General features: G+C 54.5%; 1 protein-coding gene across 1 annotated transcript in view; it reads right to left on the reverse strand.

The window, feature by feature from the left end:
• Positions 1-10764, reverse strand: part of LOC115385642 (EMILIN-1-like) — a 73514-nt gene extending 62750 nt beyond the window's left edge. The window contains exon 1 of the mRNA XM_030087710.1: positions 10364-10764. Coding sequence (XP_029943570.1) covers positions 10364-10500 — 137 coding nt within the window. The 5' untranslated portion in view covers positions 10501-10764. The remainder of the gene's footprint in view (positions 1-10363) is intronic.
• Positions 10765-15669: the final 4905 nt, after the last annotated feature.

Consider the following 15669-nt stretch of genomic DNA (forward strand, 5'->3'; position numbering starts at 1 on the left):
TGGATCGGGTCTGTGGTCTGGACTGGGTCTGTGGACAGGAGGAGGGACGGGGTCTGGATCGGGTCTGTGGTCTGGACTGGGTCTGTGGACAGGAGGAGGGACGGGGTCTAGACCGGGTCTGTGGACAGGAGGAGGGACAGGGTCTGGACCGGGTCTGTGGACAGGAGGAGGGACAGGGTCTGGATCGGGTCTGTGGTCTGGACTGGGTCTGGGGAGAGGAGGAGGGACGGGGTCTGGACTGGGTCTGGGGACAGGAGGAGGGATGGGGTCTGGACTGGGTCTGGGGACAGGAGGAGGGACGGGGTCTGGACTGGGTCTGGGGACAGGAGGAGGGACGGGGTCTGGACTGGGTCTGGGGACAGGAGGAGGGACGGGGTCTGGACCGGGTCTGGGGACAGGAGGAGAGACAGGGTCTGGACCAAGTCCAGGGACAGGAGGAGGGACAGGATCTGGACCAGGTCCAGGGACAGGAGGAGGGACAGGGTCTGGACCAGGTCCAGGGACAGGAGGAGGGTTTGAGTTTCTGGACTCTTCCAGATTCCAGATTCCAGAATTCCGGCGGCTAAACCGGAAGTGACGTCATCACCGAGCGTAGCGGAGATTACGGACTTTAACCATCGTCTGAAAGCTGTAATAAGTAAAGTTACAGCCAAAATACCAAGAATTACAACAATCAAGCAGAGCCAGAGTCTGAAGGGTCTGCGCCTGGAGAGTTTCTAACAGGAAAAGACGTTTTCACCTGTGTTTGCGTGTGGAGAAGCGAGAGCTAAAGAGCTAAAGCTAACTCGAAGCTAACGTATTTTGATGACGTATTTGTTTTGAAGCGCTGATTGGCTGAAGTGCGCTGTCAGTCAGAGGAGTAACCGACGCCCCCTGCACGGAGTTTGTATTGGCTCGTCCCCAGACCCCCCAGCTACTAAATCCAAATGTGGATGTGGAGTGGGCGGGGCTGGTTCCCGAGGCTAGAGGTCTGTGGGCTTTCAGCTTCCTTTTGCAGCATCGTACCTCTGTGAGTCTGGCTTCTCTGCTGCTGCTGCACTGAAGACCAGGTCCAGGTCCCAGCTGATCACTGAGCAGGAGCTGAGAGCTGCAGGATCCTGCACTGAAGACCAGGTCCAGGTCCCAGCTGATCACTGAGCAGGAGCTGAGAGCTGCAGGATCCTGCACTGAAGACCAGGTCCAGGTCCCAGCTGATCACTGAGCAGGAGCTGAGAGCTGCAGGATCCTGCACTGAAGACCAGGTCCAGGTCCCAGCTGATCACTGAGCAGGAGCTGAGAGCTGCAGGATCCTGCACTGAAGACCAGGTCCAGGTCCCAGCTGATCACTGAGCAGGAGCTGAGAGCTGCAGTTCAAACCTCCTCTGAGGCTGTGCTCTGCAGAACCTGCTCATTCCAGCCATTAGTCCTGGCTTCTTCATTTTGTTTTGTTTTGTTTGTTTTGTAAGTTAAAGTGTTTTACATATTGTGCTCCTGAGTTCATGTTGCTGAAGTGAATTTGAATTTGTTATTATTTATTGATTTTGTTTAGTTTTATTTTCCAGCAGCAAATGGTGCAATAAGTCTGTCAAAATGTTCACAGTTTAAACAAGGATATTATTATTATTTTTTGAATTTCAGGCAAATTGATGCACTTAAAGTCTTTTGTTTTACAGACTAAACAATGTTAATAAAGTCTCTCTTGTAAGTTGAGCTATATCTCTTTCTTCTTTGTTTTCTTTAACATTAACAAGGACGTTATGCAGAGGTGAGCCGAGAACAGTTTTATAGACTAATGCTGTTATTTATGGCTGCGGCGGAGAGTGGGGGGGGGGGGGGGGGGGGGGGTGTTTTCTTCCTGCTAACAGAAAATAACTGAGAAGTTAGACTTAACTAGTCCTCCAGTAGAGTTTAACCAGTGTCAGATGTGATATCAGGACCAGCAGCTTCCTCTCCAGGACCAGGACCAGGACCAGGACCAGGAAATCCTGCTTCTCTAATACAACACTGTCCACAGGAAGACCGTCAGTCAGCAGAAGGTCCACAGTGTGTCCGTGCGCTGGTGTTGGGACAGAGACAAGTAGTGTCCACTGAAAAGCGTCCATCAGCTCCAGGGAGTCTCCAGCCATGGGCTGAGGTGGACACCACACACACCACAATAAAATGTCCCTCAGTTAAAATCCTGTATTAACCAGTCCTCGGAGACACAAGAAGACCTGACGAGTCCTCAGTGAAGTCCTGGTTGTCCCGCGGTGGTCTGTATAGGACAGCACAGACCACCGCAGCAGTCTGTCCACCATGCAGCTGTCTTCAGTCAGAGACGAGTCTCTGTCGTCCGTCCAGAGCGAGGAGGACCACACCACAGCCGGGACGACGTCAGACCTCAGCAGCTGTGTCCCGTCGCCGCCAGGCCACCAGGGGGACGTCGAGGGACATTCTCTGTGTCCCTCAAACGCAGACACTCCGTGGACATTTGTTTTCAGGAGCTCCGTGTTGTTAAAAAACATTCCAGTTGTTGTTGTGTGTTGGTACGATACAGTCACAGTCACCCTCAGGACCCTCAGGACCCTCCAGGACCCTCAGGACCCTCCAGGACCCTCCAGGACCCTCAGGACCCTCAGGACCCTCAGGACCCTCCAGGACCCTCAGGACCCTCCAGGACCCTCCAGGACCCTCCAGGACCCTCCAGGACCCTCCAGGACCCTCAGGACCCTCCAGGACCCTCAGGACCCTCCAGGACCCTCAGGACCCTCAGGACCCTCAGGACCCTCCAGGACCCTCAGGACCCTCAGGACCCTCCAGGACCCTCCAGGACCCTCCAGGACCCTCCAGGACCCTCCAGAACCCTCAGGACCCTCAGGACCGTCCAGAACCCTCAGGACCCTCAGGACCCTCCAGGACCCTCAGGACCCTCAGGACCCTCCAGGACCCTCAGGACCCTCCAGGACCCTCCAGGACCCTCAGGACCCTCCAGGACCCTCCAGGACCCTCCAGGACCCTCCAGGACCCTCAGGACCCTCAGGACCCTCCAGGACCCTCCAGGACCCTCAGGACCCTCAGGACCCTCAGGACCCTCCAGGACCCTCCAGGACCCTCAGGACCCTCCAGGACCCTCCAGGACCCTCAGGACCCTCAGGACCCTCCAGGACCCTCAGGACCCTCTGGACCCTCAGGACCCTCCAGGACCCTCAGGACCCTCCAGGACCCTCAGGACCCTCCAGAACCCTCAGGACCCTCAGGACCGTCCAGAACCCTCAGGACCCTCAGGACCCTCCAGGACCCTCAGGACCCTCCAGGACCCTCCAGGACCCTCAGGACCCTCAGGACCCTCAGGACCCTCCAGGACCCTCAGGACCCTCAGGACCCTCAGGACCCTCCAGGACCCTCAGGACCCTCCAGGACCCTCCAGGACCCTCCAGGACCCTCCAGGACCCTCCAGGACCCTCAGGACCCTCCAGGACCCTCAGGACCCTCAGGACCCTCAGGACCCTCCAGGACCCTCAGGACCCTCAGGACCCTCCAGGACCCTCCAGGACCCTCCAGGACCCTCCAGGACCCTCCAGAACCCTCAGGACCCTCAGGACCGTCCAGAACCCTCAGGACCCTCAGGACCCTCCAGGACCCTCAGGACCCTCAGGACCCTCCAGGACCCTCAGGACCCTCCAGGACCCTCCAGGACCCTCAGGACCCTCCAGGACCCTCCAGGACCCTCCAGGACCCTCCAGGACCCTCAGGACCCTCAGGACCCTCCAGGACCCTCCAGGACCCTCAGGACCCTCAGGACCCTCAGGACCCTCCAGGACCCTCCAGGACCCTCAGGACCCTCCAGGACCCTCCAGGACCCTCAGGACCCTCAGGACCCTCCAGGACCCTCAGGACCCTCTGGACCCTCAGGACCCTCCAGGACCCTCAGGACCCTCCAGGACCCTCAGGACCCTCCAGAACCCTCAGGACCCTCAGGACCGTCCAGAACCCTCAGGACCCTCAGGACCCTCCAGGACCCTCAGGACCCTCCAGGACCCTCCAGGACCCTCAGGACCCTCAGGACCCTCAGGACCCTCCAGGACCCTCAGGACCCTCCAGGACCCTCCAGGACCCTCAGGACCCTCCAGGACCCTCAGGACCCTCCAGGACCCTCAGGACCCTCAGGACCCTCCAGGACCCTCAGGACCCTCCAGGACCCTCAGGACCCTCAGGACCCTCCAGGACCCTCAGGACCCTCCAGGACCCTCCAGGACCCTCCAGGACCCTCCAGGACCCTCAGGACCCTCCAGAACCCTCAGGACCCTCAGGACCGTCCAGAACCCTCAGGACCCTCCGGACCCTCCAGGACCCTCAGGACCCTCCAGGACCCTCCAGGACCCTCAGGACCCTCAGGACCCTCCAGGACCCTCCAGGACCCTCCAGGACCCTCCAGGACCTTCCAGAACCCTCTGGACCCTCTGGACCCTCAGGACCCTCCAGGACCCTCAGGACCCTCCAGGACCCTCCAGGACCCTCCAGGACCCTCAGGACCCTCCAGGACCCTCAGGACCCTCCAGGACCCTCAGGACCCTCCAGGACCCTCCAGGACCCTCCAGGACCCTCAGGACCCTCCAGGACCCTCCAGGACCCTCCAGGACCCTCAGGACCCTCAGGACCCTCAGGACCCTCCAGGACCCTCCAGGACCCTCCAGGACCCTCAGGACCCTCCAGGACCCTCCAGGACCCTCCAGGACCCTCAGGACCCTCCAGGACCCTCCAGGACCCTCCAGGACCCTCAGGACCCTCCAGGACCCTCAGGACCCTCCAGGACCCTCCAGGACCCTCAGGACCCTCCAGGACCCTCCAGGACCCTCCAGGACCCTCCAGGACCCTCAGGACCCTCCAGGACCCTCCAGGACCCTCCAGGACCCTCCAGGACCCTCAGGACCCTCCAGGACCCTCCAGGACCTTCCAGAACCCTCAGGACCCTCAGGACCCTCAGGACCCTCAGGACCCTCCAGAACCCTCAGGACCCTCAGGACCGTCCAGAACCCTCAGGACCCTCAGGACCCTCCAGGACCCTCAGGACCCTCCAGGACCCTCCAGGACCCTCAGGACCCTCAGGAACCTCCAGGACCCTCAGGACCCTCCAGGACCCTCAGGACCCTCCAGGACCCTCCAGGACCCTCCAGGACCCTCCAGGACCCTCAGGACCCTCAGGACCCTCCAGGACCCTCCAGGACCCTCAGGACCCTCAGGACCCTCAGGACCCTCCAGGACCCTCAGGACCCTCCAGGACCCTCCAGGACCCTCAGGACCCTCCAAGACCCTCCAGGACCCTCCAGGACCCTCAGGACCCTCCAGAACCCTCAGGACCCTCAGGACCGTCCAGAACCCTCAGGACCCTCAGGACCCTCCAGGACCCTCCAGGACCCTCAGGACCCTCAGGACCCTCAGGACCCTCCAGGACCCTCCAGGACCCTCCAGGACCCTCCAGGACCCTCAGGACCCTCCAGGACCCTCCAGGACCCTCCAGGACCCTCCAGGACCCTCAGGACCCTCCAGGACCCTCAGGACCCTCAGGACCCTCAGGACCCTCAGGACCCTCCAGGACCCTCAGGACCCTCCAGGACCCTCCAGGACCCTCAGGACCCTCAGGTCCCTCAGGTCCCGGCCTGTCTCTCAGACCGGCCTCACAGCAGAAGCAGGACACACGTGGACTCTGAGGCTGTCTACTGACAGCGTCTGGCCCTGCAGGGCTTCGGTCTGCTGGAAATGCCCGCAGGCTTTTACTGGTTCATTTCTTTGTGCCTGCCGGCAGTTTGATTTGAATAATATCTAGAAAATTCCAGATGAAATTTTACTTTGTGCCTGTGTGTGTATGTGTGTGTATGTGTGTGTGTGTATGTGTGTGTGTGTTTATCAGTTTGGACGGCAGAATTAACTTCAGGTCTGATAACATGAACCACACACACACCCTCATGCAAACACACACACACCTGTCACTGCTGGCATTACAGTCACTCCATATTTTCAGAACATGCAGACTGATGAAAGATCAGTCTGATCATACCTATATGACCTCTGACCCCTGAGAAGGCCAGAGGCAGGAGCAGCACTCCACTGAGCTGAGGGACTTGCTGTGTGTGTGCCGTGGTGACGATCTTGACAGGCATGTGGGTCGATCACAACTATGGAGTGAAATTAATGCCAAAACCTCACCAACACAAAACATGTTTTATTCACAGCCAGTGATTCACAAACAAACTCAGTGTGTTTTGCAAAGCAAAATGTCGTTCACAACTAATGCACTTCGGTTTGTTCATCAAAAAAACGTTCCACAAATTAAAAAAGTATATAAATGACATGAACCCACGGAAGATCATTTCATTTTTCATCAACAATGACCACAAACTCAGCTGCTGGCTGCTCAGGGCGCGTTGTTCTGGGGCGACTGACTGACTCTGTGGTCCTGGCCATGGTGGATGGTGCTACGCGTTAAACGGCATCAACAGCACCACCTCCTGTTGTGGCCTGCAAATTACACACTGGCAGCTGTGAATAAATCCTAAGTTCTGCGGATGCGAATCAGGAAGGTGCAAAATTACTGCCAAAAGTCACGTGATGCGGGGAGACAATTGTTTCTCCAACCTGCAGAATTGTTTTTTGTACTCTGAAAAAAATAATTAATCTTGAAAGATATTTTAATGTAAGAGCAGTTATATATTTTTTTAATTTGTGGAACCTTTTTTTGATGAACAAACCTCAGTGCATTAGTTGTGAACGACATTTTGCTTTGCAAAACACACTGAGTTTGTTTGTGAATCATTGGCTGTGAATAAAACACATTTTTTGTGTTGGTGAGGTTTTGGCATTAATTTCACTCCATACAGAACCCAGCGGTTCTGGTTCTCCAGAGGTCCGGACCGGAACCAACTGACCCGAACCGCAGAAGCAGGACTGTCTTCTCTCCCGGGACTGTCTACTCCAAACTTATGGATTTATGTGAACTCAGGATTTTTAAGACAATTGAAGACGTGCACATGCTGACCCACGCCCACACACACACATGCACACACACACACACCCTCGGCCTCCTCCTATTGGCCGTGCAGCAGCTATGATGTCATCTCCAAAATAGTGAACAGACGCCTAAACGTCTCATTTCCTGTTGAGTGACATCAGTGACGGTGAGGGGGGGTACGCCCCCATCCCACTGAAATGGGCTAAAAGTCGGCAGCTGCCTCCTGTCTCACTGTCTCACTGCAGACCCGGGTCTACCCTCCTGTCTCACTGCAGACCCGGGTCTACCCTCCTGTCTCATTGTCTCACTGCAGACCCGGGTCTACCCTCCTGTCTCACTGCAGACCCGGGTCTACCCTCCTGTCTCACTGCAGACCCGGGTCTACCCTCCTGTCTCACTGTCTCACTGCAGACCCGGGTCTACCCTCCTGTCTCACTGTCTCAATGCAGACCCGGGTCTACCCTCCTGTCTCACTGTCTCAATGCAGACCCGGGTCTACCCTCCTGTCTCACTGCAGACCCGGGTCTACCCTCCTGTCTCAATGCAGACCCGGGTCTACCCTCCTGTCTCAATGCAGACCCGGGTCTACCCTCCTGTCTCACTGTATCACTGCAGACCCGGGTCTACCCTCCTGTCCCACTGCAGACCCGGGTCTACCCTCCTGTCTCACTGCAGACCCGGGTCTACCCTCCTGTCTCAATGCAGACCCGGGTCTACCCTCCTGTCTCACTGCAGACCCGGGTCTACCCTCCTGTCTCACTGTCTCACTGTAGACCCGGGTCTACCCTCCTGTCTCACTGTCTCAATGCAGACCCGGGTCTACCCTCCTGTCTCACTGCAGACCCGGGTCTACCCTCCTGTCTCAATGCAGACCCGGGTCTACCCTCCTGTCTCAATGCAGACCCGGGTCTACCCTCCTGTCTCACTGTATCACTGCAGACCCAGGTCTACCCTCCTGTCCCACTGCAGACCCGGGTCTACCCTCCTGTCTCACTGCAGACCCGGGTCTACCCTCCTGTCTCAATGCAGACCCGGGTCTACCCTCCTGTCTCACTGTCTCACTGCAGACCCGGGTCTACACTCCTGTCCCACTGCAGACCCGGGTCTACCCTCCTGTCTCACTGTAGACCCGGGTCTACCCTCCTGTCTCAATGCAGACCCGGGTCTACCCTCCTGTCTCACTGTCTCACTGTAGACCCGGGTCTACCCTCCTGTCTCACTGCAGACCCGGGTCTACCCTCCTGTCTCACTGTAGACCCGGGTCTACCCTCCTGTCTCACTGTAGACCCGGGTCTACCCTCCTGTCCCACTGCAGACCCGGGTCTACCCTCCTGTCTCACTGTAGACCCGGGTCTACCCTCCTGTCTCACTGCAGACCCGGGTCTACCCTCCTGTCTCAATGCAGACCCGGGTCTACCCTCCTGTCTCACTGTCTCACTGCAGACCCGGGTCTACCCTCCTGTCCCACTGCAGACCCGGGTCTACCCTCCTGTCTCACTGTCTCACTGTAGACCCGGGTCTACCCTCCTGTCTCAATGCAGACCCGGGTCTACCCTCCTGTCTCACTGTCTCACTGTAGACCCGGGTCTACCCTCCTGTCTCAATGCAGACCCGGGTCTACCCTCCTGTCTCACTGTCTCACTGCAGACCCGGGTCTACCCTCCTGTCTCACTGCAGACCCGGGTCTACCCTCCTGTCTCACTGTAGACCCGGGTCTACCCTCCTGTCCCACTGCAGACCCGGGTCTACCCTCCTGTCTCACTGTAGACCCGGGTCTACCCTCCTGTCTCACTGTAGACCCGGGTCTACCCTCCTGTCTCACTGTAGACCCGGGTCTACCCTCCTGTCCCACTGCAGACCCGGGTCTACCCTCCTGTCCCACTGCAGACCCGGGTCTACCCTCCTGTCTCACTGTAGACCCGGGTCTAACCACCTGCATGGTACGTTTTCCCGCGCTGATGATGTCCCATGTTGATGACATCATCAGATGGTGCACGGCAAGGTAAACAATGGACAGGAGCCGGGAAGCCATGGACACGGTTTGGCTAGCTCGCCAACGCTGGGTTGTCTTGAAGGAAATCTCACGCTGTGTTCTCAGACAGCTAGCATGCTAACGTAGCGGCCCGGCTCCCATCGGGGGCGAGCGACTAAAGCCCAGTCACCACCGGGGTCAGTGGACCCGGGTCAAATGCTGAGGAAACCCTGCTGCCATGAGGACCCGGGTCTAACCTCCTGTCCCACTGCCATGAGGACCCGGGTACCAGTGGGTTTAAAGGGGTTCAGTGGCCAGTGGGACAGGGGGATGAGAAAGAGAGAGAGAGAGAGAGAGAGAGAGAGAGAGAGGCAGACGAACCTGGACCCCTGAGAAGACAGACTGTCTCCCACTGCACACAGGGTCAGGTGGAGACCAAGCTGCACTTCCTGACCGCCTGCGTCCTGGACCAGGACCTCAGGGACCCCTACTGCCCTCTCATCACACACACACACACACACACACACACACACACACACACACTGACTTTGAGAGCAGGCCTGACATGCTCAGACTGCCAGACCTGCTGGGGAAGAACAGCAGTGTGAAACACGGCTGCGACAGGAGACGGACTGAAAAACTGAAACCTCCATGAACCCGAGGAGGAGGACAGACCGGGACCAGGACCAGAACCAAGACCATCTCATCCTGTGAATGAGGCTGTGTCCAGCACAGGGACCTGGTCCTGCATCTGTATATAAAAATAGTAGCTATCACTGTGAACACTTTACACCCCGACTGCACACTGGGACTTTCAGCATCTAGAAAGTACAAGAGAGACTATATGATCTTATTCTTTTATTTTTTATTCTTATTTTATAGTATTTGCACAGACTGGCATTTCACTTCAGTGAAGTGTGTTAAACTGTTATATTGTGTGCTTCATATATATATAAACGCTTTGGCAATGTGAATGTGTGTTTGTCATGCCAATAAAGCTTCTCTGAATTGAATTGAATTGAATTGAGAGAGAGATGAGACAGAGAGAGACAGAATAGAGATAGAGAAAATAGAGCAAGATACAGCGATAATAGAGAGAATAGAGAGAATAGTGAGAGAGAGAGAGAATAGACTGAGAATAGAGAGAATAGAGAGAATAGAGAAATATATAGAGAGAGAGACAGACAGACAGAGAGAGAGTCTTCAAACCGGTTTAAATATTTAAATAATGTTGTCCAGTCAAACCAGCAGCTGCTCTTCTTCCGGTTCACTCTTTCACAATAAAACATTCATCACATCTGTGTTGAGGTCACTCCTCCACTCCCCCCCCCCTTCTCCTCTCCTGCTCCCCCTCTTCCTCCTCCTCCCTCTCCTTTCCTTCTCCTCTCCTCCTCCTCTTCATCCTTTCCGTGCACGTGTCATCTTACCTGTGTCTGTTGGCGTGCTGTCTGTTAGCTTGCGCGTTCCCGCCGCTATACAGGCTGTAAGAGGATCGCATCGTGAACGCGCTCTTGGCGTGTCCAAAAGTCCAGAGCGCGAGCATCAGCAGCTGGAACGCGGCCATCCCGGATCGATCCTGGACCAGAACTCCTCAGCTGGCGGGAAAACCCCGCGAGTCTCTACAGACCCATGACCCGGACCCTGATCCGGACTGTGCTCCTGGTCCCGGTCCGGATCGGCCCGACCCAGAACCCGGACTCCAGCCAGTTGCAGGAATCTGCTTTAGTCCGCGCTCCCGCCGGGTTCAGGTCCGGCTCGGAGCGGGTCTTTCGGGCCCATCAGAACTTTGCGCGAGAAACAAAGAAGAAAGTTGCGACAGACTGAAGGATCGCCGCGCTCCTCCTCCTCCTCCTCCTCCTCCTCCTCCTGTCTCCGCCCCGCCCCTCCCGGAGGAGACACCGGACCCGCAGCTGGCCACACCTGGACCCGAGCAGACCGCAGGGCCTGGCTGCCCCCGAGGCGAGCCGAGCCGAGCCGAGCCGAGTTAAACTGTGAAAGTTAAAAAAGTAAGTTTTGTCTAAGTCGAAAGGAGAATATGCGCGCAGAGAGAGAGAGAGAGAGAGAGAGAGAGAGAGAGAGAGAGAGAGAGAGAGAGAGAGAGAGAGAGACTAACAGGCTCCACCAATGAGATAGAACACATTAAAAACACTGAGATGAAGCTCACAAGTAAAAAAAGAACAGCAGCTGATAAAATTAATATGTATTTCGTGTGTTACAGTGTGTTATTTCATTTTGTTCAGGATGGTTATTGCGCACACACACACACACACACACACACACTCCCCTCATTGCAGACTTGCTGAACTCTCACATGAACTTGACCACTATTGTTTGGCGTGCTGAGTTGTGTCCTCAGACAACACAAGTCTCCTTGTTGTGTGGATGTGCTTGTGTGCATTCCAGTAAGAATGTTTGTGTGTGTGTGTGTGTGTGTGTGTGTGTGTGTGTGTGTGTGTGTGTGTGTGTGTGTGTGTGTGTGTTTATCAGTGTGGACACAGAATTAACTGCAGGTCTGATAACATGAAAACATCCGCAGGACATGGACTATCGACAGGAACTGTCCACTAGCATATCTGGGGACAAAGCATCCACCCAGCATCCACCCCCATCCACCCATCCATCAACCCCCATCCACCCATCCATCAACCCCCATCCACCCACCCATCAACCCCCATCCACCCACCCATCCACGATCCACCCACCCATCCACACAGCATCAACACAGCATCCACCCACCCGCCCATCCATCCATCCACCATCTACCCAGCATGCACCCACTCATCCATCCACCATCTACCCATCCATCCACCCACCCACCCATCCACCATCTACCCATCCATCCACCCACCCACCCATCCATCCACCATCTACCCATCCATCCACCCACCCACCCATCCATCCACCATCTACCCATCCATCCACCCATCCATCCATCCATCCACCATCTACCCATCCATCCACCCATCCATCCATCCATCCACCATCGACCCATCCATCCACCCATCCATCCATCCATCCACCATCTACCCATCCATCCACCCATCCACCCATCCATCCATCCATCCATCCACCCACCCATCCATCCACCATCCACCCATCCATCCACCCATCCATCCACCCACCCATCCATCCACCATCTACCCATCCATCCACCCATCCATCCATCTCCTCCCCCCGACTTCACTCGTCATCGGCGCCAGCATCGTGCGGAATATTCGCTTCTTTAACGCCATCACACGGTGTTTTCCCGGCGCCACCGTCCCCACCATCCTGGATAAACTTCCAGAGCTCCTCCGGTCCACCCCTCCTCTGTTCGCCGGGTGATTGTTCACATCGGGTCCAACGACACGACGCGGCGACAGTCCGAGCTCACCAAAAAGCATTTTAAGGAGCTTTTCAGTCTCCTGCGAAGCTCCGGAAAAATGATCTCCATCAGCGGCGCCCTGCCAACGCTCTTCCGGGGTGCTGAGCGCTTCTCCAGGCTCCTCAGCTTGAACACCGGGCTTCAACAATCCTGCTCAGCTCACCACCTTCACTTCATCGACAACTTCCACCTCTTCTGGAAGCGCCCTGCTCTCTACTGTCAGGATGGATTACATCCCAGAGGCTGGAAACTCCGTCCTGTCAGGTAACATCCAGCAGTCCAGACGTCTCCAGCTGTCAGTCCAGCTGACTGACTAACGGTAAGCCCCGCCCACTCTTCACACCCCTCTCTCTGGTATTATCTCCAGCAGACAGCACCTTCACCAGAGGAGAGGAGTTAATCTTAAAAACCTCATCAAAATTAAAACTAAACCTGCAGTAGAACAAAAACCCACAAGAGTCAAATGTGGACTGTTAAATATCCGATCCCTCTCCTCCAGATCCTGCTGACTGCTGACCTAATAACTGATCATCATTTAGATTTATTAAACCTCACTGAAACCTGGCTCAGGAAGGATGAACATCTCAGTTTAAATGAAGCAACATGTCAACTATCATATTCCCCAGAATCTGGCCGAGGCGGTGGAGCAGCGTCCATCTAGAACTCTAAACTTCTAATCAGTCCTGGAACTGAAACTAAGCATGAAACCTTCCAGAGTCTCACTCTGAATCTCACTAACTCCAGCTGGAAAACACAGAAGCCAGTCCTGCTGGCTGGAGTGTATCCCCCCCCTGCTCCACACTCTGAAGGTTCAGACTTTCTCTCCAGTTTAGTCTGAAGCTCAGATCAAATCATTGTAGTTTAGACTTTAATCTTCATGTAGATGTCGACACTGACAGCCTGAACACTGCTTTCACTTCACTGCTTGATACAACTGGTTTTTCTCAGAAGGTGAATAAACCGACTCATCACTTTAATCTCAGCCTCCACCTTGTTCTCACCGACGGTATTGACATGGACCAATTAACAACCCTGTACTGTCTGATCACTTCCTGTTATCATTTGACTTTACATTAGCTGGTTTTAAAGGACCTGGGAAAAAACTGAAACTTAGAAGATGTCTGTCAGAGGATAATGTGACCAAATTCAAGGAGATGATCCATCAATATTAACTTCACTCCATCTGTTGGCCCAGTGGACAGCAGCATTAGCATTAGCATTAGCATTAGCATTAGCAGCAGTATCAGCCCCACTCGGGGTGATTTAGTCGTAGATGAAGCAGCAGCTTCACTCTGCTCCACACTGGACTCAGCTGCTCCCTGAAGTTAATCACATCAACCCTCAGGAGACGAGCTCCATGGTACAACAAACAGCTGAGAACATTAAAAAGATCAGATGGAACACTAGAGAGGAAATGGCGTCTAACACAACTACAAGTATTTCGTACTGTCTGGAAAGATAGTCTGTTAACTTACAAAAAACCTTTAAATAAAACTGGAACTGCCTACTATTCATCCTTAATAGAAGAAAACCAGAGCAGCCCCAGGTTCCTCTTTAATACCAGAGCCAGGCTGACAGGAAGTCCAGCTCTGCTGAGCCTCAGATCCCCTCAGCCTGAAGCAGCAATGATTTATAAACTTCTTTAATGACAAAATCAGAACTATTAGAGATAAAACTGAAAGCACTCTCCCCAAAGTGGTCCCAGACCAACCAACCACATCTTCAGACCTGTCAGTAGAACCTGACTCACAACTACTGAGCTTCCATCCTACTGAACTCTCTGAGTTCCTCATCTAAACCTACAACTTGTACATTAGATCCAATCCCAACCAGACTGTTTAAAGACACTTTCCCCCTGATCAGTACATCAATATTAGATCAGATCAACTTATCTTTAGTAACAGGCTATGTTCCACAGGCCTTTAAGGTTCTGTTATTAAACCTCTCCTCTAAAGCCCCCCTTGATCCAGGTGTTCTAACAAGTTACAGACCAATATCCAACCTTCCCTTTATTTCTAAAATCCTAGAGAAAGCTGTTGGAGTCAGCTCTGTGACCATTTATATAACAATGACCTGTTAGAGTCTTTCAATCAGGTTTCAGAGCTCATCACAGTACAGAGACAGCTCTGGTAAAAGTCACTAATGATCTCCTCACAGCCTCAGATAGAGGACTGGTCTCTGTTCTGGTCTCTGTTCTGGTCTCTGTTCTGGTCCTGTTAGATCTCAGTGCTGCATTCCACACTGTGGATCATGAGATTCTACTACAGAGACTAGAATGTACTGTTGGGATTAAAGGTTCAGCTTTAAACTGGTTTCAATCATATTTAACAGACAGGTTCCACTTTGTTCATGTTAATGACGACTCTTCAGCCCGGATCAAAGTTAAATATGGAGTCCCACAGGGTTCTGTTTTAAGACCTATACTCTTCACATTATACATGCTTCCTGTAGGAACATCATCAGGAAACACTCCGTTAACTTCCACTGTTATGCAGATGATTGCTGGCTCTCGGAGGAGGCGGATGCTTTTTCTATCGCTCCCTACTTTGCTTCTCCCTCCCTCTGGTCTCTGCTGCTGCTCTCTGTCTCGTCTGTTTTACTGGAGGAATCACTTGACTTGGTTTTTCGAACAAACCAAATATCAACCATGGAATTGATCAGCTGGTCTCTCTACGCAATTGATACGAGTCTTTCAACAAAGAGCACAGGAGCGGGGGATCCTGCCTGTCCGGACGGGACTCGGCATGCTGGGTATGTGATGGACGCCCGGGAGAAGTGGAGGGGGGTCACATGCCTGGCACCCCTGTCTGTCGAGGTCATTCAAGACAAGACTGATTGCTTTGTCTATTTTCCCTCTCTCACTCTCAGCTGCAACCCAACTTCACTTTGGACTGCTTCATTCAAGGCCGTCCCGGCAGCGACCATCTGAGTTGGAGCGCAAAGGGGAGGCGGGCCAAACCACACACACACGTACACGGACTGATGAACTGAAATGCCACATACATGCCACACACACTCCCTCCCCCATTTTCAACGTCTCCACCACACCTTTCTGCTGACGACTAGTGGTGATGACGTGTTGCGCTGATATAGCTGCGACCGCTGATCCGTTAGTCTGATAGCAACTTGTCTCGTGTTTTTTTGCTATGTATGTGTGCAGGTTGGCTTCTTTTGGTCTCTCACTTCTAATCACGACTCCCTTCGGAATCGTGATCTGAATTGATGTGTCTTTTTTTACCACCACCACCACCCCCCCCCTAATTTCTGTCTGAGTTTCTTTAACTCTGTTTCCTTTTCAAGACGGAGCGCCGTAATTGGCTGCCTGGGCGTCTTAAAAACCCATGCAATTTCGTTGCACTTGTAACTTTG

This window comes from Salarias fasciatus, unplaced genomic scaffold (assembly GCF_902148845.1).
Source record: "Salarias fasciatus unplaced genomic scaffold, fSalaFa1.1, whole genome shotgun sequence".
NCBI classification, from domain to species: domain Eukaryota; kingdom Metazoa; phylum Chordata; class Actinopteri; order Blenniiformes; family Blenniidae; genus Salarias; species Salarias fasciatus.